This window comes from Lepidochelys kempii, chromosome 2 (genome assembly GCF_965140265.1).
Source record: "Lepidochelys kempii isolate rLepKem1 chromosome 2, rLepKem1.hap2, whole genome shotgun sequence".
Taxonomy (NCBI): Eukaryota; Metazoa; Chordata; order Testudines; family Cheloniidae; genus Lepidochelys; species Lepidochelys kempii.
In genome coordinates, this window is record NC_133257.1 from 141419874 (window position 1) to 141442328 (window position 22455).

At 39.4% G+C, this 22455-nt stretch overlaps 1 protein-coding gene across 6 annotated transcripts in view; it reads left to right on the forward strand.

The window, feature by feature from the left end:
- The window catches only part of CTNND2 (catenin delta 2), a 1187410-nt gene that overhangs the window by 1040903 nt on the left and 124052 nt on the right, over positions 1 to 22455 (forward strand). For all 6 annotated transcript variants that reach the window (XM_073332333.1, XM_073332332.1, XM_073332334.1 and 3 more), the window contains 2 exons: positions 2131 to 2248; positions 6405 to 6590. In XM_073332333.1, coding sequence (XP_073188434.1) covers positions 2131 to 2248; positions 6405 to 6590 — 304 coding nt within the window. The remainder of the gene's footprint in view (positions 1 to 2130; positions 2249 to 6404; positions 6591 to 22455) is intronic.

Genomic DNA, 22455 nt, shown 5'->3' on the forward strand with positions numbered 1-22455 from the left:
CAGAATCGATTGGGACTGTATGGGGTGCATATAAATGGGAAGTTATGCTTGTTGGGGAGCACAATTAATTACAAGGCTGTTTTGGAGGGATTATCAATGGGTACAGATTTAATGTTTCAATGAGAGAATGAATTGGTGCTGTAGGAGGGCCGAACTGACTTTCAGAAGAGAGAGAGGATGAAAGAATGGGCAAAGCTGGGAAAGATGATAACGGGGATCTATCCCTCAGTCTCTCCCATCCTCTCAATCTCTCCTATTTAAATCCATTCTCTCCTCTCTGGAAGTTTTGTCTCCTCTTCCCCTGTTTTATAATAGGATGGAAGATAAAGTGGATTGAAAAGGGTTTGGAGGGAGAGAGCACTTTACAGCTTTACACAAGGAGAAGAGCAAGCAACTCGCTCTCCATTTCTAATACAGAATGAAAGTACATAGGGATCGTGTAGGATTTTCCATCTCCTCTCCCTTGGTGCAGGCAGTGGTTATGGGGAGTAGTGAAAAAGGAGTTGTCATAAACCACCACAACATTGGGACCCTTGCCCACACCAAGCAAGAAGAGCTGAAAGGCTCTGCACCATCGCAATATGATGCAGTTAAAAAAAAAAAAAGAAAATCCCATTCTGGGTGCATTAAACAGAAGTGTCAACTGTGAGACACAGGAGGTAATTGTTCCATTCTACTTGGCACTGGTGAGGCCTCAGGTGGAGTACCGTGTCAAGTTTTGCGCATCACGCATTAGAAAAATGTGGACAAATTGGAGACAGCCCAGAGGAAAGCAACAAAAATTATAAAAGGTTTAGAAAACCTGACCTATGAGGAAAGGTTAAAAAAAGTGGCCATATTTAGCCTTGAGAAAAGAAGACTGAGTAGGAACCTAATAAGTTTTCAAATATGTTAAGGGCTATTATAAAGAGGACAGTGATCAACTGTTCTCCATGTCCACTGAAGGTAGCACAAGAAGTACTGGCCTAATCTTTAGCAAGGGAGTTTTAGGTTAGATATTAGGAAAAACTTCCTAACTATAAGGGTAGTTAAGTACTGGAATAGCTTACCTAGGGATGTTGTAGAAGATCCGTCGCTGGAGTTTTTTAAGAACAGGCTACACAAAATATTTGTCGGGATGGTCTAGGTTTACTTGCTCCTGCCTCAATGTGGGGGGATGGATGAGGTGAACTGTCAAGGTCCCTTACAGCCGTGTATTTCTATTATTCTGTGATCGCTTACACACATTTGTGGAAATCTGAATGTGATTTTTGTCAGCTGATGTTGTCAAGTATGTATTTTGTATACACACACATATATTAATAATAATATTTGTTTGAGTATTAAGCCATAGTGCCATTGAGTAGTTTTAGTTATCTTTGTGTAAAATGGGTTCAGAAGCCTTCAGGCAAAAGCACAAAATAAACAAAAAAATATTATAATGAGTTGGTTTTAAATATCTCTATGTAGAACAATTTTTAGTGAACAAGATTGATGCAGTAATGTTCTCTGAAAATGAGAGACAGAGAGAAGCAAACACTTGTGCAAAATGAAAAATAAAATGAGTGGATGAAAGCAACAGATTACCATTTCTGAGGAATACCAACTGTTTCACATTGCGCTTTGATAATATTTTTATTCTAGGTTACACTATTCAGGAGGGTGAAGAGCCCACACTATTGAAGATGCTCTTTCCAACCCCAACAGATTTCTTTACACTTTTGAAAACCCTCTACACTTTTCAAAGTTTGAAAAAAAGGGTGTAGGGTTGAGGAGGAGGTTGAAAACGTTTTCCTGAAAAAAATAAAATAAAATCTCACTCCTAAGAGAAAGGAACAATCCCTCCACAAATTCTAGTAGCCTTAGATTCTTTCAGTCCAGAAATGGTCCAGAATGTACCTAAGATTGGCATCCTTCCAGCTCTAAAATCATCTAAGATGACCAACTGTTTCTAATTTGTTCCCCTCTATGTTATGTTTCCTTACCTCGTTCACAACCATTCTCATTACTTGCTCATCTGAAACAATGATATAGGAAGTACAAGAGGAAAAAAACCTCTTTTAAATGAGTGTTAATGATGAGAATATTTTGCTACAGAAATCGAATGACAAAGTTGGGAAAACATTGACTCTCCTTACTGTTGTCTTGTAGGAATGTCAGCTCTGCTGGAGAGGAGGCCCGCAGAAGAATGAGGGAGTGTGATGGACTTACTGATGCATTGTTATACGTGATTCAGTCTGCTCTTGGGAGCAGTGAAATTGATAGCAAGGTTTGTCATCTTTGTCTTTGTAGAAGTGGAAAAGCAAGGAATAAAAAAGGAGATTTAAAAATATATATGGGGATTGCACTGGGTACATGAGCCGGGCAGAATTTGGCCCTTAATCTCTTTGACTTTCTTTCTATTGAGCAGTGTTTCCATATACTGTATATGACTGCTCTGGAATTATATTTGTATATGTACTGTATAGTGTGTTCTCTTTCTCTCTCTCTCTCTCTCTCTCCTCTTTTTTTAAATTATTAGGAAAAAATAAATGAAACTTTGGCTTGAGAAAGGCACCAATGCATGAAGCTCTGTGAAAACTTCCACACGCAGCTCTGCAAATTTATCTCTGAGGTGCTGTGCCATCTGTTTATGAGCTACCCTAACAGCTATGCAGTGGTTTTTATGAGGTGGACTGTGAGGAAGTACAGTGGTTGCCATTACAAATCAACATTTGCAAACAGATACTACACAGTTACCAATTTTACTTCATATTCTAAATAGAAAGTGGAACTGTGGATACACCTATGTGATAAATATTTGTGAATGGTATTTTTTTTTAATACCAGCCACTGTAGGCTGGCACCAAAATACTAGGGCTGTCGATTAATTGCAGTTAACTCAAGCAATTAAATCAAAAAAATTAATTGTGATTAATCACAATTTTAATCTCACCGTTAAACAATGCATCCGATGAAGTGAGCTGTAGCTCACGAAAGCTCATGCTCAAATAAATTGGTTAGTCTCTAAGGTGCCACAAGTACTCCTGTTCTTTTTTTGTTAAACAATAGAATACCAATTGCAATTTATTAAATATTTTTGGATATTTTTCTACATTTTCAAATATATTGATTTCAATTACAACACAGAATACAAAGTGTATAGTGCTCACATTATATTACTATTTTTATTACAAATGTTTGCACTGTAAAAATGATGAACAAAAGAAATAGTATTTTCAATTCACCTCATACAAGTACTGTACTATAATCTCTTTATCATGAAAGTGCAACTTACAAATGTAGTTTTTGTTTTTGTTATATAACTGCACTCAAAAACAAAACAGTGTAAAACTTCAGAGCCTACAAGTCTGCTCAGTCCTACTTCTTGCTCAGCCAATTGCTCAGACAAACAAGTTTGTTTACATTTATAGGAGATAATGCTGCCCGCTTCTTAATTACAATGTTACCTGAAAGTGAGAACAGGCTTTTGCATGACACTTTTGTAGCCAGTATTGCAAGGTATTTACATGCCAGATATGCTAAACATTCATACGCCCCTTCATGCTTCAGCCACCATTCCAGAGGACATGCTTCCATGCTAACGACGCTCATTAGAAAAATAATGCGTTAATTAAATTTGTTACTGAATTCATTGTGGGAGAATTGTACATCTCCTGCTCTGTTTTACCCCCATTCTGCCATATATTTCATATTATAGCAATCTCAGTTGATGACCCAGCACATGTTGTTCATTTTAAGAACACTTTCACTGCAGATTTGACAAAAGGCAAAGAAGGTACCAATGTGAAATTTCTAAAGATAGATACAGCACTTGACCCAAGGTTTAAGAATCTTCCTTCCAAAATCTGAGAGGTATGAGGTATGGAGAATGCTTTCAGAAGTCTTAAAAGAGCAACGCTCTGATTCAGAAACAACAGAACCTGAACCACCAAAAAAGAAAGTCAGCCTTCTGCTGGTAGCATCTGACGCAGATGATGAAAATGAACTTGTATTGATCCACACTGCTTTGGATTGTTATCGAGCAGAATCCATCATCAGCATGGATACATATCCTCTGGAATGGTGGTTGAAGCATGGAGGGACATAGGAATCTTTAGCGCATCTGGCATGTAAATATCTTGCGATGCTGGCTACAACAGTGCCGTGTGAACACCTCCTCTCATTTTCAGGTGACACTGTAAACAAGAAGTGGGCAGCATTATCTCCTGCAAATGTAAACAAATTTGTTTGTCTGAGCGATCGGCTGAACAAGAAGTAGGACTGAGTGGACTTCTAGGCTCCAAAGTTTACATTGTTTTATTTCTGAATGCAGGGTTTTTTGTACATAATTCTACATTTGTAAGTTCAACTTTCATGATAAAGAGATTGCACTACAGTACTTATAATGGGGGAACTGAAAAATACTATTTTTTGTTTTTTACAGTGCAAATATTTGTAATCAAAAATCAATATAAAGTGAGCACTGTACACTTTGTCTTCTGTGTTGTAACTTAAATCAATATATTTGAAAATGTAGAAAACATCCAAAATATTTAAATAAATTGTATTGTATTATTGTTTAACAGCATGATTAATCACGATTAATTTTTTAATTGCTTGACAGCCCTATATATATGCACAGTAACTAGGAGATTAATACAATTCTTCAGAGATGAAAGGTACTACTTAATAGTTCTACTTAATAATTAAAAGAACTCCAAATAATTGCCAATTAAAAAATTTGTGATTGTGAAATCAGTATTACGGGGAAGGGAAGTGTTTTAAATTCTGTGACATGTTATTGATTATTTCACATTTCAAGACAGTGGTTGCAAGCACTAACACAGAAATGCCAGTTGTATCTAACATTAGTTTCAAGTACATTTCACAGTTCCTGCATGCTGTGAAGTGCTTGTAGGTGTACCTTTTGGATTTTCAGATTGCTAATCTGAGCAAAGTGCGTGGACTTTTCCTATAGATTCAGTAGAGAAATATGGAATCTGTGAAAGAATCTATGCTCCATGCTATCTTGTATGCATGCTTGTGGTAATCTACAATCAATTTACCATTACTAAACGTTTTTATGGAAGTGATTAGTGAAGAAGCCCATCCACTAGCATCGAGAAAACCAGCAGCTGTGCAGTACCTGTATAGTGCCGTTTTAATAATAAATAATATATCCACCAGAGCAATTGAAGTGGAGTCCTTCCTTCCAAAGGCCACTAAGCAGTAGTAGAGCCATTCTGAATCCTATATTACCAGCCAAAGGATGACAGTAAATTCTGCAGTTCTAGAGCCTACCTCTTAGTAAAGGAAGGTCCAGGGGACTGCAGAACTTCAGCCCCACTCCTGCCCCCAAACCTCCATGTATGACAGTGCGTAACAAACCCCCATGGAACTGGGCCCCATGCTACTCAATTGGTATGCATCCTCTGCAAAGAACTGATTAAGAAAAGTACTGGTTATAGTCTGCCGTTCAATAATGGCACAAAGTAGCTGCTAGTAGTACTAATTGTATCCCTACTTACACTGTTTATACCACCCCCCATGTACACCTCCACGGAGGTGGAGCCAAGATTTAGGATTTTGTATGTACTGATTTATTTAAAGAGCATTTCAGTTTTCCTTTGAAAGGTGAGCAGGTTAACCATGTTTTCAGTCCCCCAAGAAATGAAGGACATATTTTTCTGACTAGACATTGGCAAACCAAATTAGAGAAAATAAGAACTAGCCTTCAACCAAAGTCCAAATCAAATTCGTTTTTGAGATTTGAAGTTCTGTTAAATTTTCCCCATCATTTTTTTCTATAATGGGCCCCACTCCACTTCCAGGTTCCAACTAGGATCATACACAGAAAGGCCAAAATACCAAGAGAGGGGGGCTATTCCTAAGGTATTTTCAACTTGAATGGAAGCAGGAAAAACTTTGCACACTTCCAGTGGGGTAGATCATTTATGAGCATATTAAATTATGGGTACTCTTGCAAACAAAAACTCAGAACCACTTAAGGTTTTCTCACTCCTGCTTCGTATAGAATTGACACAAGAAATAAATGCTGTGAGAAATAATAGCATCATTTTTCTTTTTACTAGGTGGGGCTGTAATCAGTGTGCGTTCTGTGCTTGTGTGGATCTTGTTTGCCATATTTTTGCCTCTGCTACTCTCTCGTGTTGAATTCAGCCTGAAATTCAGAACCACAGTAACAAAGTCGTTTAAAAACATTATCCAGAGCTCTATTCCTCACTAAAAAGAGGCTTTATGATCCTGCCAAGTTTTCTAAACCTTTCAAACAGTGATTGTCTAGGGAGTGCTTAGAAACAAACAGAAAAGAATATCTTTGTACAAATATATGTGCAAAGATGGATTACGTTCCTCCATTCAATATACACACCTAAAAAAGGAGAGGTTTTTTAGCCTTTTTCTCTTTTTCTCCTCCTTTTTAGACCGTTGAAAACTGTGTATGCATTTTGAGGAACCTCTCATACAGGCTCGCTGCAGAAACGTCTCAGGGACAGCAGATGGGAACAGATGAACTCGATGGGTTACTGTGTGGTGATGCTAATGGCAAAGATACAGAGAGTTCAGGTTGTTGGGGCAAGAAGAAGAAGAAAAAGAAATCCCAAGATCAGGTAATGGAAGTTACTTTCAGCAATGAGAGTAAGTGCCTATCAGTGAGATAGGCAGAGTTAATATATCGTGTTTGTGAGCATGTGATAAAAAATGTGTAGCAGGATCACCTTAATAATTATAAATTGCTTGGTAATTAATGGTAAGCCATTTATAATTAAGGGTGAAAACTCCTAAAATACAAACATAATTTATGCTCACTTTATGGCCCCTTTGCATTGCTTGTGTAAAGGGGCCACAGTGCCAATTAAAATCAGGCCCATATGTGTTTATTTGCTTGGATGTCCGGTTGGCTGTAGTTCTGCACTGAAGAAAAGATTCTAGTCAGAGACATTCATTTATCCCACAAAGGACTGCAGCACAACTATCACAAAACAGTTCCTCCAAGATCTAGCTGCGTTTGGCTAAACAGAATTGGCTAAATAAAACAGTACAGTACCTGTCATAGTACTACCAAACAGCTTCCAATGATTGTATAATTGCTTCTGTTTTCACATAGTGGGATGTTGAAAGAGTTGCTGAAGCGGACAGCAGGGACTGGAGAGGCAGGCAGAACACATCGTTTTCTGCCATTCCCAACCCTAAAACGTTTAGCTGAGGGCGAGGATTGACTCCATAAGTTTATAGTATTGTCTCTGAGTGTACAAGGCTTTTCTTAAGAGAGAATTTGTCCATTTGATTATAGTATTCCATCTGTATTTATGTGAGCTAAAATGAGTTATGATTCAGGAATAAATGGTCAGCATTGTCCATAAGTGTCACGATTACAAGGGTAACTGCCTTTCTGTCCACTTTATGGACTCTCTGAGTGCTCCCCACCAGGTGTCAAGTCTTTTCCCTTCACCTATCCTGGGATGGAATCATACAATTCTCCCACTCCTAGCCCAGCGCCTGGCCACAGTACACCATGTATCAACTGTTCTTATCCTGCAGGTCCAACCAAGTTTGGGCACCTGTAGTTCTTCCCTTCAGGAGTCTGTGACCAATTATGTACAGTGATCACACAGCCTTCTTAAAACAAAAGTCGTGTGTATTTTATTTGTAAAGACAAAGCTTTTAGAGAAAAGGGATTTTAAAACAACAAACAGCATACACACATGTCTATCTTATCTAAAGACATACCATCTTCAGGTGGTAACCTGGGCATTGCTAACTTCTTCAGATACCTTCAGGGAGGTGCTGAGTCTCAGTCTGGTTCCCCACAACAACTACCACCCCTCTGTAGAAAGAGAGTCCCTTTTAAACCATGCTATAGTTCCCTTGTTCTGCTGTGTTCCCAGGCTTTCTCTCTTCTGATCAAAACCCATCCTTCAGGCTCAGAGGAAGATGGAACCAGAGTCTGCAGAGACAATGGTTCTGGCATTGTAGCTTAGCAACTCTCATGTGTTTGCTCAGCGGAGGCTTATCTTGAGCTGTTTGTTTCCTTCCTGCCTGTTTTTTCGAGACAAACTCCTGTTGAGTTAATTCAGTATATTCATAAATTACCACAGGTCAGTTCCAAATATGTCACAATGAAGATTTAGCTATTGGAAGTAGTTGAGCATTGACATACTTGCACTGTCTGCTGAAAGATTACCTCTAGATGTTGAGAGAAAACCAAAAAGTATTGTGACTAAGAAGGGGAACAAATGGAAAAGATTCTCCAGATCATATTTCAGTGTAGCTAGCAAACATCTGTAGACTGTGAAATTTAACTCAAGTAATTCAACTTGCCCAAATATTTAAGTTGCTCCATTTTATTTTTTAGCTAAGTTACATTTTAAATGTATTTGTTATCTCCTACTTTTGTTCTTTACTGTATTTCACTGAGAAGTAGATTACAACTCAAGGTTTGAGCATTAGCTTGCTAAACCCAGGGTTGTGAGTTCAATCCTTGAGGGGATTGCCCCTTAGGGATCTGGGGCAAAAATTAGGGATTGGTCCTGCTTTGAGCAGGGGGTTGGACTAGATGATCTCCTGAGGTCCCTTCCAACCCTGATAGCCTAAGTCTGAGAAGGGATGGCAGAACACCATGAAGGCCTTTGTAATATTACTATTGCTTAGTGTTACTATTGGGTAGTGGAATGTTAAGTTTTTAGTGATGGCAGAAGGGAACTTTTTCCACTTCTCTTCAGAATTGTTTTCCCGTACAACCATTTATTTATGTTTCAAAAGGATCTTTGTAGAACAGTACACCATTGACTATACCTGAGGTTATACAAGTAAATGATCTAGAGGTATAGAAAATATACTTGCGAATATAAAGGTAAATTGTATTAATGGGAAATAACACAGGGATATTAACAGTCTAAATTGTTGTTGTTTAATGAGTCAAGTTTGGAGTAAAATACAAGCCTTGAAAAACATATTAAAAACAAAGTTAAACTACTGGTAAGATTCTAATTTCACCCATGCTGATGTAATTAAATATTCCAATAGTCAAACAGCTTTTATTTTGTATTGACTTTTGTCAGGGATTTTATATGCTACAATATAATGAAAGAAAGCGTTACAAAATGACGAAGGCAAAATAGTTGCCTTATGTCATATACGTTTTATAGCTGCCTCAGATTCCACCTAGAATGAACCCATCATCCTTGTTCCTAATCTTTGACAGTGTCGTTATAGTAGGTGAAGTCTTATTGCACTTGCACTGCTAAGATTCCTGAACTATCTAAACACGGTAATTAAGGATGAAATGAAAAGCCTTAATTCTGAAGTTTCTGGCTCTAGAAGGTTTACACAAACCCTTTATCATTTTAACAAGGGTTCGCACATTTAGTTTCCTTTAATTTTCATTATTTTAAAAGAAGAAAAACTCTGAATCCTTGTCAGATCCTGTGACACAGTGCTGGCAGTAGCTCCCTGATCACTGAGTTTGCTGCAGCACAGAGAAGACCGTAGGTTTAATTGGAATCAATCATCCTGTTGCTGGTGGGGGTTACTGACACTGGTTGGCAATTGTTGAGCTACTGAGGCAATTGAGTCGATAACGGGGAGGATATATAATTGGGAGGAACAGGAAGTAAAGGGGGAGCTCCAAGGGGGAGCTGACTGGAATAGCGAAGCTGTGTGAATGGCCTCCTTCTGTGCACCTGTGCTATGTCCTGTCCTGTTTAGAAACAGGATTAAAGGTGTGACTGAGAGACCACAAAAACAGGCTAGGCATTGCTGCTCACTGGGTAACTGAAGAGGTGCCCTGTGACATGCCCTGGGATTGTAACTCTCTCAGTCGAGAGACGGTGGCTTGAGAGGTGACCTGTGTGAGAGCTGGAAGATCCAGACATAACGGAGGAGATGCTGCACTGGTAGCGGAACAACAAAAAGAGATAGAGACGACCCAGCAGGCAGAGAGGCAAATGCTTCTGGGTTGGCAGGTAGAGCAGGAATGAGCATTGCAGGGCTTTATCCAAGAGCAGTCTCAGTTACAGCAGCAGCTCCTGCACTGCACTGGTTGGTGAGTTCCTATGAGGGAACTGGAAATTGGACAGTGGGCCTGAGGCTATGTAAGAAGGCCCCAGGGATGATCCTGGTGCCTTTTTGTTAACTTCTGAGTGGGTAGCTATCCGTGCTGGATGGGACACGGGTACTTCGGCACTATGACTTGCCCCTTACCTGACCGGCGAGGCTCAGGTGGCTTATGAGTACCACGCTAAAGACTATGCCATGCTGAAGGCTGCTATTCTGGACAGGATGGGCCTGTCAATGAAAAAATAGTGTCACAAATTTAGAGCTGCCAGATGGAACTGCAGGATCATCCCTATGATTTTGTGCAAAAATTATCTGGGCTGGGCCAATCTGTGGTTGAAGCCAGATAAGCAGGACACAGGGACCATAATACTCAATTATTCTTGAGCAGTTTACACAAAGCCTCCCCAAGGCTGCAAGAGTTTGGGTTCAAAGCCATCAGCCAGAATTGCTAGAGGACACTGAAAAATTAACAGAGGAGTATGTGGAAGCAGCTCTTCCATGAAAAGAGCTCCATCCCCCTACATCAAGGGAGGGGGGGAAAGACTGTTGAGGAATACCATTAATCGAAGCCCGGAAAGGAAATACAAGAAGCAAACAAGAGTGCCCCTAGCACTAACTCAGTGGTTTGTTACCAATGTGGCTGCAAAGGATATACAAAAACGAAGACTGACCATACATGGACTATGGGTTTGTGGAGTTCTGTGGGTGCACTGGTGTAAAATGTGGGCCTGGGATAAAGACATTTCCCATCAAAGTAGGCTGGAGAACCACAAAGGGCATGGTAGATTTGACAGCCGCATGCTGCCTCATACAGAGTACATCGGTTAGATTGCAGTGGCAACAGAAGGGGGTGATGATAGCAATCCACTGTGTACATGGGGAAAAGAAGACTTACTCTGTGGCAGTTGGAAATAGAAGGAAAGTTTAAGTGTCAGAGAGTGGATGTGGTAAAGTCGTTGCCCTATGCAGTGATAATAGGAACTGATTAGACTCTTATTTCCCTTATGTAAAAAGAGCAGAGGACACAGAGAGAGACCCCAATGATGAGGTCCACGTAAAGAAATCTTGATGGAAGGTTCTCCGGGTAACTCTCCAGGGGCACTGTTTAATAACCCTAGACATATCACAACAACTGCAGAGAGAATCGAGATCTTGGAGTGAGGAAGAAATACTTGAGAAGGAGGCAACAGATCCAGGAGTGATAGATCAAAAACATCTAGTGGAGAAGGAGGGCAGAAGGTCCTCTGACTCACCGGAGGAGAAAGCCATGGGCAAAGCTTGGAAGAAAGACCTACTGAGGAGTGAGACAAGAGTCCTGATAATGAGACCTTGGCGGGTGAACCCAAATAGTCTCAAGCCTATGGCAAGAGAAGTCAGGGGATGAGAGGTATCACGATATTGAGGCTCTGAAAGGACAACTTACTCAAGTAGATACAAGCCAGGAGCAAAAGAAGCTAGAGGAGAGGGCCATGGAATGTGATTGCTGTGATGACCTGTGGGCTGAGATGGAACTGTGGGAGAAATTCCCACCCTCTGAGTGTACGTTTGTGAATAGAAGGCAGGAGACCCTCACTGATAGCCCATGGAAGGCCAGTCTGAAAGGGGCCAGGAAGCTCTAGTAGTACCCCAAATCCATAAAAAGGATAGGACTTGGAGGCTGAAGAGGACCTCCCATGGAGGCAAGGAAAGGTCTCAATTGAAATAAGGGTGGAGGTATGTGAGGTTGCTGCGGCACAGAGAAGGCTGCAGGCGTAATTGGAATAAATCAACCTGTTGCTGGTGAGGATTACTGACATTAGGTGGCAATAGTTGGGCTAATGAGACAGCTGGCTACATAACAGGGAGGATATATAATTGGGAGGAACAGGAAGTAAAGAGGGCACTCAGAGTGAACTGGGTGAAGGAGAAAATCTGTGTGAAGAACCTCCTGCTGGGTACCTTTCCTCTGTCTTTTCCTTATTGAAAACAGAGGATTAAAGGTACATTTGGTGGGAAAGAAACAGACTATGTGTGTTTGTGCCTGAGACACCACAAAAACAGGTTAGGCAGTGCTTCTTGGTAGCTGAAGGCGCACCCTGTCACAGACCCTAACTGAAATTTTATTAATTTTAATTTCAAGGGACTCCATGTGGTTCAGCTTGAACACTAGATCTGCAGAGATCTCACTAGAAAACTCACAAGACACAAGGTTCTTTAAGGATACTTCAGAACACATTAAAAATGCTTAGAGGCCCAAAGACGTTCTGTGCATGACCTGCATTAAAAGGCATGGTTCAAAAAACTTCAACTGACCCATGCCTTGTGAATCATTGACACAATAGCCTGGAGCAGCTCCTAAAGAAATATTATAGTCTGCTGCATTGATTACTATTTGGGATATGATTAAATATGTCATTAGGAGATTGCATATCTCAGAAGATATGTGGTGGGAATTTCAAAACCACCTAAGTGACTTAGGAACACAAGTCTGAGTGAAAATGTATAGGATTTGTATTCCTAAATCACCTTAGCAATTTTGGAAATCCCACACACAGTGTAATTCACTATCTCTTTTGTACATACGTTCATTAGAAAGCATGTCAGTGTTTTTTCAGTAGGACTTTTGTTATACATATGTCATACAGATTTGTAACACCTATGTACTTCCTGAATTAATGGGATCACAGAGGGGTACAACCCCATCAACCTCAATGTACTTGTGCCCACTCACGTCACCAGTGAATTTGACACATGTTCTATAAAAGTGCATTTCTAATCAGTGTCATTTTTAAGTTAAGAAATAAAGGAATAACTGTAAACTGCAACTATGTGTTTTGATTTTTTTTTCATGACACATCCTACCTAATTCACAGCACCCCGTAGCCTACATAGTTTTCACGACAGACTAGGTTATATCAAGGCAACATTATAAGTCAGATCAAAGAACTGACTGCAAGCTAGGGAGAAGTTACATATATATTGAATTAGAATGCAACGTTCAACTCCTAAACTAGGAATTCGTGACTGACCCTTCATTCATACAGACCCCCCAGAAGTCTATTATTTTCTTTCTGTATTTATCATATATAGAATCATAGAATCATAGAATATCAGGGTTGGAAGGGACCCCAGAAGGTCATCTAGTCCAACCCCCCTGCTCAAAGCAGGACCAATTCCCAGTTAAATCATCCCAGCCAGGGCTTTGTCAAGCCTGACCTTAAAAACCTCTAAGGAAGGAGATTCTACCACCTCCCTAGGTAACGCATTCCAGTGTTTCACCACCCTCTTAGTGAAAAAGTTTTTCCTAATATCCAATCTAAACCTCCCCCACTGCAACTTGAGACCATTACTCCTCGTTCTGTCATCTGCTACCATTGAGAACAGTCTAGAGCCATCCTCTTTGGAACCCCCTTTCAGGTAGTTGAAAGCAGCTATCAAATCCCCCCTCATTCTTCTCTTCTGCAGGCTAAACAATCCCAGCTCCCTCAGCCTCTCCTCATAACTCATGTGTTCCAGACCCCTAATCATTTTTGTTGCCCTTCGCTGGACTCTCTCCAATTTATCCACATCCTTCTTGAAGTGTGGGGCCCAAAACTGGACACAGTACTCCAGATGAGGCCTCACCAATGTTGAATAGAGGGGAACGATCACGTCCCTCGATCTGCTCGCTATGCCCCTACTTATACATCCCAAAATGCCATTGGCCTTCTTGGCAACAAGGGCACACTGCTGACTCATATCCAGCTTCTCGTCCACTGTCACCCCTAGGTCCTTTTCCGCAGAACTGCTGCCTAGCCATTCGGTCCCTAGTCTGTAGCTGTGCATTGGATTCTTCCGTCCTAAGTGCAGGACCCTGCACTTATCCTTATTGAACCTCATCAGATTTCTTTTGGCCCAATCCTCCAATTTGTCTAGGTCCTTCTGTATCCTATCCCTCCCCTCCAGCGTATCTACCACTCCTCCCAGTTTAGTATCATCCGCAAATTTGCTGAGAGTGCAATCCACACCAATCTCAAATACTTTACAGACAGAAACAGATCCTCGGGTGTTGTAAATTGGTGAAGCTACGTTGATTTTAATGCATTTAGAAAACATTGATTGCCGTGAAGATCTGCCAATTTAGAATAGCTGAGGTTTTGGCCTGCTGTATAAATATAAATACAGCATTCGTATCATCCTCTGTTGAGATGTAGACTCCATTTTGTACCTTCAACAGTATGCAGAAAGGTTTAGGAAAATAAATTACATGGATTAGAATATGGATGGGATAGAAGGTCTAACACTGCTATTCTTGTGAAAATACTAAGCAGTCAGGACCGCAGTTTTATATTGTATCACTTTTTCTGAATCATAGTTCCACTGACACTGGTCACTGTCACCATGCTGGGATATTGGTCATTACTGAGTCAAAAAGGAGAGTGCCTCCTGCTAAATCGCAACCATGGCTTTACGTCAGTTTTTACAAATTGATTCCCATGTGATGTCCTGGGCAACCTTTTTTTCCATCCCGGGGAAGAGTGATTTGTAAATTTCATGATAATAGAATTCTTCAACACTTGAGCAAAGCTTTAGAGAAGCCTATGGGTGAACTAATGATCTCCTCACATGAATTGATGAATGTTTCATTTAGTGTGTAGAACAAGACCTTTGATACTTACCTTTACCCTCCTAACCCTTTAGTGAATTTAAATATGGTGACAGATATGTCTTGGAAAGGATAATATTAGAGCACAATAATAGTGTTTGGGCATGTGTGTCTCACAGTGTACCTAATTTGTAAACCTGTTTATTTGTGTTGCTATCTTTGCCTATTCCATTTATTGATGAATCTCTAAACAATAAATAAAATTCTATGAACATTTTCTCCTATGTTAAGATTGTATCATCTTGTTCCTGCATTTCACACTAGCACAAACAATGTTGCAGCATTGATTACCATTACATTCTTTTCAGAATTCTTTATACCATAGCTGTTCCCTCTAAATCTTCTTTTTTTCTTCAGGCGCATAGAGTTAATCTAACTCTTTTGGCTGGATCCCTTAATACCTATATTATTCTGCTTGCCCTCAGATATACTTTTTCTATTTCTATAATCATTCATTATCAACACACAGCAGGGCGAAGGCCTCTGCAGAACTGCTCTTGTCCATCAAACTGAAGTGTTTAATATCCTTTTTATAAAAATAAAATTATACTCACTAGACTGTTATACAGTGAGAGAATAGATTATACTTGCTTCAGCACTTAGATAGACACTTAGGCGATAGGCACCCTGAAATACCTTAGATAGATTGGTATTTAATATTTCTAATAATGTGTCACAACTTTTTTCTGCTTTTAACCTTGACAACACTCCTTACCCTGGCATTAAATACCTATTCTCAGAATCTCATGTGTCGTTCCATCCTTCTGGCAAAGCAAGAGTAGGGAGGACAGAGTGAGCCTCATTCAGCACTCATTAATACCATTCCATAATCCCCTTGACCGCTGTTGACTGTACCAAACATGTCTTAACATGTCATTGATTTAAATAGAATGTTAGTGGATGACAGCAGATGTGATAGAGAACTATAAACAAGAGTGTTAATCAGCCTGGTAAATTTCCTTCCATACACCCTCCTACACTAACCATCTGAGGTTTTCCAGGGGGTACATCAACTCATCTAGATAGTTGCCTAGTTTTACAACAGGCTACATAAAAAGCACTAACGAAGTCAGTTCAAACTAAAATTTCATACAGACAATGACTTCTTTATACTGCTCTATATACTATACACTGAAATGTAACTATAATATTTACATCCAATTGGTTTATTTTATAAAAAGATGGTAAAAATGAGAGAGTAAGCGATTTTTCAGTAATAGTGTATTTTTTATGTCTGATTTTGTAAGCAAGTAGTTTTGAAGTGAGGTGAAACTTAGACTTCTGGATGTGCCCAGCCTCATTCATATCCTACTTTATGCACATTCTCCACAGTGCCACAGAAGAATTCTCTAATTTGTCCCCTCAGCCCTACACCCTCACCCAGCATACACAATAGTTCCATTTTTATATATATAATTCAATTACAATAATCTGTTTAAACTTTTTTCTGCATGGTTTGATTTTTTTTTTACTATGCCTTTTTTCATCTGTTTTCAATTGCAATAATCCAGCCTCCAACTACAGTAATGCTCTGTCCTTTATACTAGAACATGTACTTCCCAGGTGTTCCTGTTCTGAGCTACTTCGTCTCTCTGAATGTATCAATAAAGCTTTTAAGCTCCTAACTATTTTATAATATGGGGTTCTGTAGATAATCCTAGCTGTTGATGTACTCAGGCAAGTTTACACAGAACAGCTTGGGGAGGGAGCAAAGGAGAAGGAGGACAATCTCCCTCATAACTTTTGAGTGAGTGAGTGCTCTAACCATTGGGACTAAGGGATATTCATATGTGGGGCTCCCTCAATCTGTCCTGTTAAAGCTGTTACACTCTGGATAAATAATTAAAGATTAATTGGTGCAGTGGGTTTGGATCCTGGGTTTCCCATATCCCATGTGGGATGTGAGTTTATAACCGCCAGGCTATAGACTTATTCGCATACTTGTGCACTCTTGCTCTCTCAGTCCAAATTACTCTTTAAGGGAGAGACAACACACACTCCTCTCATTGATGGCTCCTTGCCCAGTATGCTGGCATTTATGAATCATGGTCTAAGCTGCCTGTCTCTCCCCACTCATTGTACAGGAACTTGGGTGCCTAACTCATTCTTGTGAATCCCAGTGATTTTCTAGGTGTCTAAAAGTTGGGAATTGTGATTCTGAGCATTATACCCCATAACTCCTTTTGTGCATTCAGGCCCTAATCCCTTGAACCCACAGTATTTTATAACCTGTGAAACCTGAAAGAAAATAGCATCAAACAATAGAGCACAATATAAATATAGTAATTACTCAGCAACCTTATCTTCTCATCAGACAGAGTTGGCATGAACGGTAGATTGTTTCTAATGGACTGTTCACATGAGAATGTTCATTCCTTTCTGAAAAATTCTTGAATCCAAACCCACATTATGTCTCTTCAGGCTCCAATTAATTACTTGGATCTTATAAAAGGCCTTAGTGATTTAATTCTCCACTAACATGATGGTTTCCTTTCCCTCTTTTCCGCATGATTGTGATTCACATTTAAATATATACTTGTTGAGGAAGGATAAAAGCTAAAGGCAATTTTATAAAAATAACTGCTATGTTCAAACAGTGCTAAAATTCACAGTTGATAACAGAAATACTGGAAATTGGCAATAGTCCAAAAAAATCAGTTTCAATTATGGATGAGGCTGAATTCATAGCTTTATGCGTTTTTAAAAAATTAAAGACATGGATAATTTTGGGGCATTTACTTTTCCTCTCTTGTGATTAAAAACAATTTTGACTAATTTAGTAGATATATTTGATCTCAGTAGGAGTATGTAAAACTTCGTAAGGAAAAGAACAGCTTTGAAAACTATAACATAAAATATGCCTTTCTTTTTATGGTGCTTTTAAAAACTGATTGGGTATTGTTATTCATTAATACCATCAGTTGTTTATACCAGTTGCAGCTTATTCTCAACCTAGAGATCATATAAAATTAGAGTTGCTTTATCTTTTTTTAAAAAATGAGCAAAACAAAGACACATTTCAGTTCAACTTCTTACTTACAGAAGTTTCTGCAAACAGCTGTCAGCTTAATTCAGAATCACTACCTCTACTTTGATAAAAAGAACCAGCACTGGGCTCAGTCCTAATTTCCCGTAAATCTTTACCAAAACTTTACCAAAGCTGGAGTAAGATCCAGTTTACAGTCTGCCGCAGAATCCCAATACCCAGCAAAATCAAATCTGCTGAAGATTCACAACAACACAGCCAGCCAAACTCTTGGTATCATTTTTTGAAAAATTAAAAACAAAACTTTAATTTAATAAAAACTGCAATAAAGATAAGTGAGATTAACTTCTGCTTGCATCACCAAGCATTGCTATTATTCTTTCCTCCACAATTCTTTCTTACATTCCCCTCTGTGGTCCTTATTTATGGTCACCTGCTACTCAGTTAACACCCATCAAACTACAGAACCATAGAGACTTCAACATCAGACCACTGCACTGTAGCCATTAACTTCTCCACATCACATCTTGTCACTTTTCAGATGGAACCAAATATCCCTGATTGTGATAATTATGCCACTTACAGTAGCATGATCTCTATAGCCACCCTATTCATTCTTCCAGGTCTAGAGGGAACAAAATAAATATGACAAGAAGTGATTAAGAAAAATAATGGTAAAAACAAGATAGCTGCTAATAATACACATTATACTCTACTTACACTTGTTATACCACCAATCACACACACGAGAATTTGGCACGGCTTCATTTATCTTTTCCGTTCCTTACTAAGGAAAGATGTACCAGATTTTGATCTCATTTACACTGGTTTTAAACTTTTCTTACTCCTGTTTCACGATTATTTATGATTACCAGTGTGACATCAGAATCTGTCCCGGAATCTTTATTTTGATTACAAGTGGCACTTTTGAAATGAGACTGACCTTCTATTTTACCCTCTGTCAGGAGCCTTGAGCTATAACAACAGCATTTCAAGTTAAATACCATTACCAATAGCCTGACACTTCATGCTTTCGCATGCTAGGTGGATAGGTTGTAAATTCCACTACTCTAGGGAGGTTAGCTACTACTTCAAGAAAACAAACGCTTCATCTTTGCTGGCTAAGGAAGCCAATAAAACCATATTTAAACAGCATTCCTAAGACAGTGTGGATAGGGTTTCCCAAAGGAAAAAATATTTGGAGGACTTGTGGAATGGGCCAGCACTGTCAAGTTCTCTGTATGATGATGCATCAGCAGTCCAACTTATCAGAGAGGGCTGTGCCCATTCATGTGGTCCTGCCAGTGTGTAATGTTGCTGACAGCAGTCAGATGCTATGGTGATGAGTCCCAGGTATATACACAGGTAGATAAATACATGCAGACTATTACTGGGTTGAGTCATTAGTCTGAGCTCAGTATGAAAGATTCAAATAAACGGATGCATTACCTTAAAGATCTGCCATTAAGGATATTAATATTCGTTTGTGACTCTCCTTACCTCAGCAGAGGGCATTGTGCCTGCTGTTCGTTAGTCATGAATGTCCTAATCTTAGCAGGCCTTTGAGTTACTTCTGAGATGGAAGGAAAAGCAACAATGCACAAAATTCTTGCTTAACTTAAAGGAAATCTCTCTTAAACTCATGAAGCTCAAGACCCTACAAGCAGCTGGCCAACAAAAGTCATATCAATCAATCAGAACTACAGAAGTGTTTGAAATAGTCCAGATTTTTTGACTTTCAGAGGATGGTGCAGGGGCCATTTGTTTCACCTACCTATGAAGAGTTGAGATATTGAGGTATAGGCTGATGTGCAAGGGTGTTAGCTTTTGATTCATAGATTATAATGCTAGAAAGTACCACCATGATTATCTAGTCTGACCTCCTGTATAACAGGCTATAGGACTGCTGTGAATTAATTCCTGTTTGAGAATAAGCTGCTCTTTAGTAGATGGGGTGAGATGATTGAACAATGTATTTTGTTTGTAATTTTTAAGAACTGGCAGGTTGCTCAGAGACGGTGTATGGGCACTTTTTATAATTCTAAATATAAGAAAAAGAGTGGGGGGAGGAGAACCATCCTTCGCTAAATGTGGTAATAGAGCAAGGGAAAGCTTAAATAAAAACCTTTACAAATATTAAATGCCATCTAGTGTATAAAATGAGAATAATTCATCCCATGAGACTTAATAATAAACATTCTAGCTGGAATATCTTGAAAGCCAGACAACAAACTGCACTATGTGAAAGCCCACAAGTAGGGACTACACGGATCCATTAATGTGCATCCACATCAGTGCATTTTAGAAATCACACCCTATGTACAGCACATTATCTGACCATGTAGACAAGTCATAAGAATCTGGCCTGCTGTGGTTTTAGTAGTATGTTGCTGGTGAGCTCAAACAATTCTCCTAAAGAATTTTAACTCATAAGCTCACCAGTGGTAAATTAGGAATGTAAAACTCTTCATTTACCCACCTCTCCTTCAGTGAAGTTCTCATGATATTGTAATAAAGGTCTCCCACACTCATTTCCCCTCTTAGTGAATGATAAAGTATGTGCCGTGTGCTAGCAGAGAGCAGGGGTGAAAAATCAGGAGATCTATTCATTTGGTTTTCCTTTACAAAAAAAAAGAATGCATTCTCATAACCATCACCAAACAAGGAGGAATCGCCATTTGGCAAGACTGTATTAAGGAAGGATTTGTCCGCAGAAAACTATACCAATGCAGTTAAAGAGGTACAACCTTCCTAGTGTGGACACAGTCATACCGTATAAACATGCATATACCTGTTTATAACTATGGGGGAATAAATTATACTGATATAAGCATCTCTATGGTGATATAACTGGGTCCACGCTAGGAATTGCACAGATATACTATTTCAGTAAAAAATGGTATCCATGATCAACATTTATACCAGTACAAAAACTGTGTGTACACCAAAGCTAACATATTTGCTACATTATATTTTGTTGCTGAGAAATATAATAAAAACCCAGTATATAAATTCAATAGCACAGTGTTCAATGTGTGTAATTTGAAATAGGATTGGGAGGGAAGGGGTGAAGACCTTAACCTGAATTTGGATTATATTTGTACCACAGTAAATCAGGAGTAACTCCATTAAAGCAAATGTATTTACACCAGTGTAAAAACTAGTGTGAGGACAGAATTGGGCCCCTCATAAGAGGAATTTCCTATCCTTTTTTCTTTCAAAATACCTGAGACTTCAGGCAGTTTATTGCATTCCCAGAGGGGAAAAAAGTAGATTTTTATAAGAATTTTTATGAGCCTTCATGAAGCAATCCCTGGAAGGGCTGATTATTGTGTCCAAAGAGGGGGATTGAATTCTCTCACCAGCAGGGAAGTCAACCAACCTTTTCTTCAGTTTGAAAGCAGAATTTTAACAAGCTGATGTCACAAGCACATCGTGCTCCCTTTCATAGTGGCTGCATTCAGCAGGGTTTAGCTTCAACCCCTTTAAGGTGATTTTGCTACTGTTTCTGGGCATTTGATAGTGCCTCCAGTAGAGACGGCTTTTCCATTGATTATATGTTGTCTTTTTTTGTCCGATGCTTTGAGTTATATATCCTAGCAGCTGCTCTCACATAACTCTTTATGTGCATTATTGAAAGACCAGCTAACTTTGCATTTGTGTTTGTTCTTTTTTCATTTGCAAAACATAATGGTCAGCGGGTGTAAATTGGCATAGCTCCATTTAAGTCAATAGATCCATATCAATTTACATCAGCTGAGGATCTGGACCAATGTTCACCCGCTAACCAGGATGTGTAATTGCTGGGCCACTGAGTGATGGAGCCATGCATGCCATGCCCCTATGGGTAAGAGGGATCTAGAGCTGCTGCTGCTTTCCTCTCCTTCTTCCCCCCCAGGGGAGGAAATGGGTTGATCAGGGTGTGAGGTCAGAGCCTGTTCCAATTGCTTTCTGCTACCATTGGATGAGTGGGATCAGGGCAGACTGATTCTCTGTATCCACCAGAGGCAGTGATGATGAAGGAGGGTTGTTTCTGCCTGCCGGTGGCTCGTTTCTCTTTGTTTCAGCTTAAACAAATCATCACTCACACATCCAGACACATGCATTCTGTATATGCCACATATGTTTCAGAAAAAAATGTATTATAAATGTTTTAGAAAATGTTTTAAAGTGTTATTGAGATTCTCTTTTTTGTACTCCTCTGCCTGTACAATGCACATTGAGAGAAACATATAAGTATTGCATTTCAAAATTCTTTTAAAATTACCTAAAATAGCATTTCTGTGCATAAAAGTGTTTTGACTTTTAATTCCCATATCTTAGGACCTTCTAGGTGTGAATCCTGTAAGTCGGACCGGAAAGAGGAGATCTCCTCTTTCCATTGGACTAAGGCTCCCATTTTGGCTTGTGAGATCTGTTCTTAGATCAGATACTGTATGCTGCCCACACTGGGCATCAGGATGCGGTAATTTTGGAGGCAGAATTCTACATTGGTGAAGAAAGTTTTTGTGATGGGTAGATTTATAAAAGAAATCGGGAGCTGTTTGAAGCCCTCAGAGTAGCTGCCCTCAGAGCTGAGTAGCAGCTTAAGTGCCACAAAGAGGCTAGAAGTAGCTGTGTGGTAGCTGTGTGAAAGCTATTCCGTAGCCACCTTACCCTCCTAGCCTATAAATGGTGGCGAGCATATGCCCCCATGTAATTTATTTTTTGAGTGTGATTCCCACTGGAAAGAAAGAGCACAAAGGATCAAGTCAAATATAAAAAGAAAATGCAAATTGTTAAGGTACCTATTAAGATCTGTTGATAC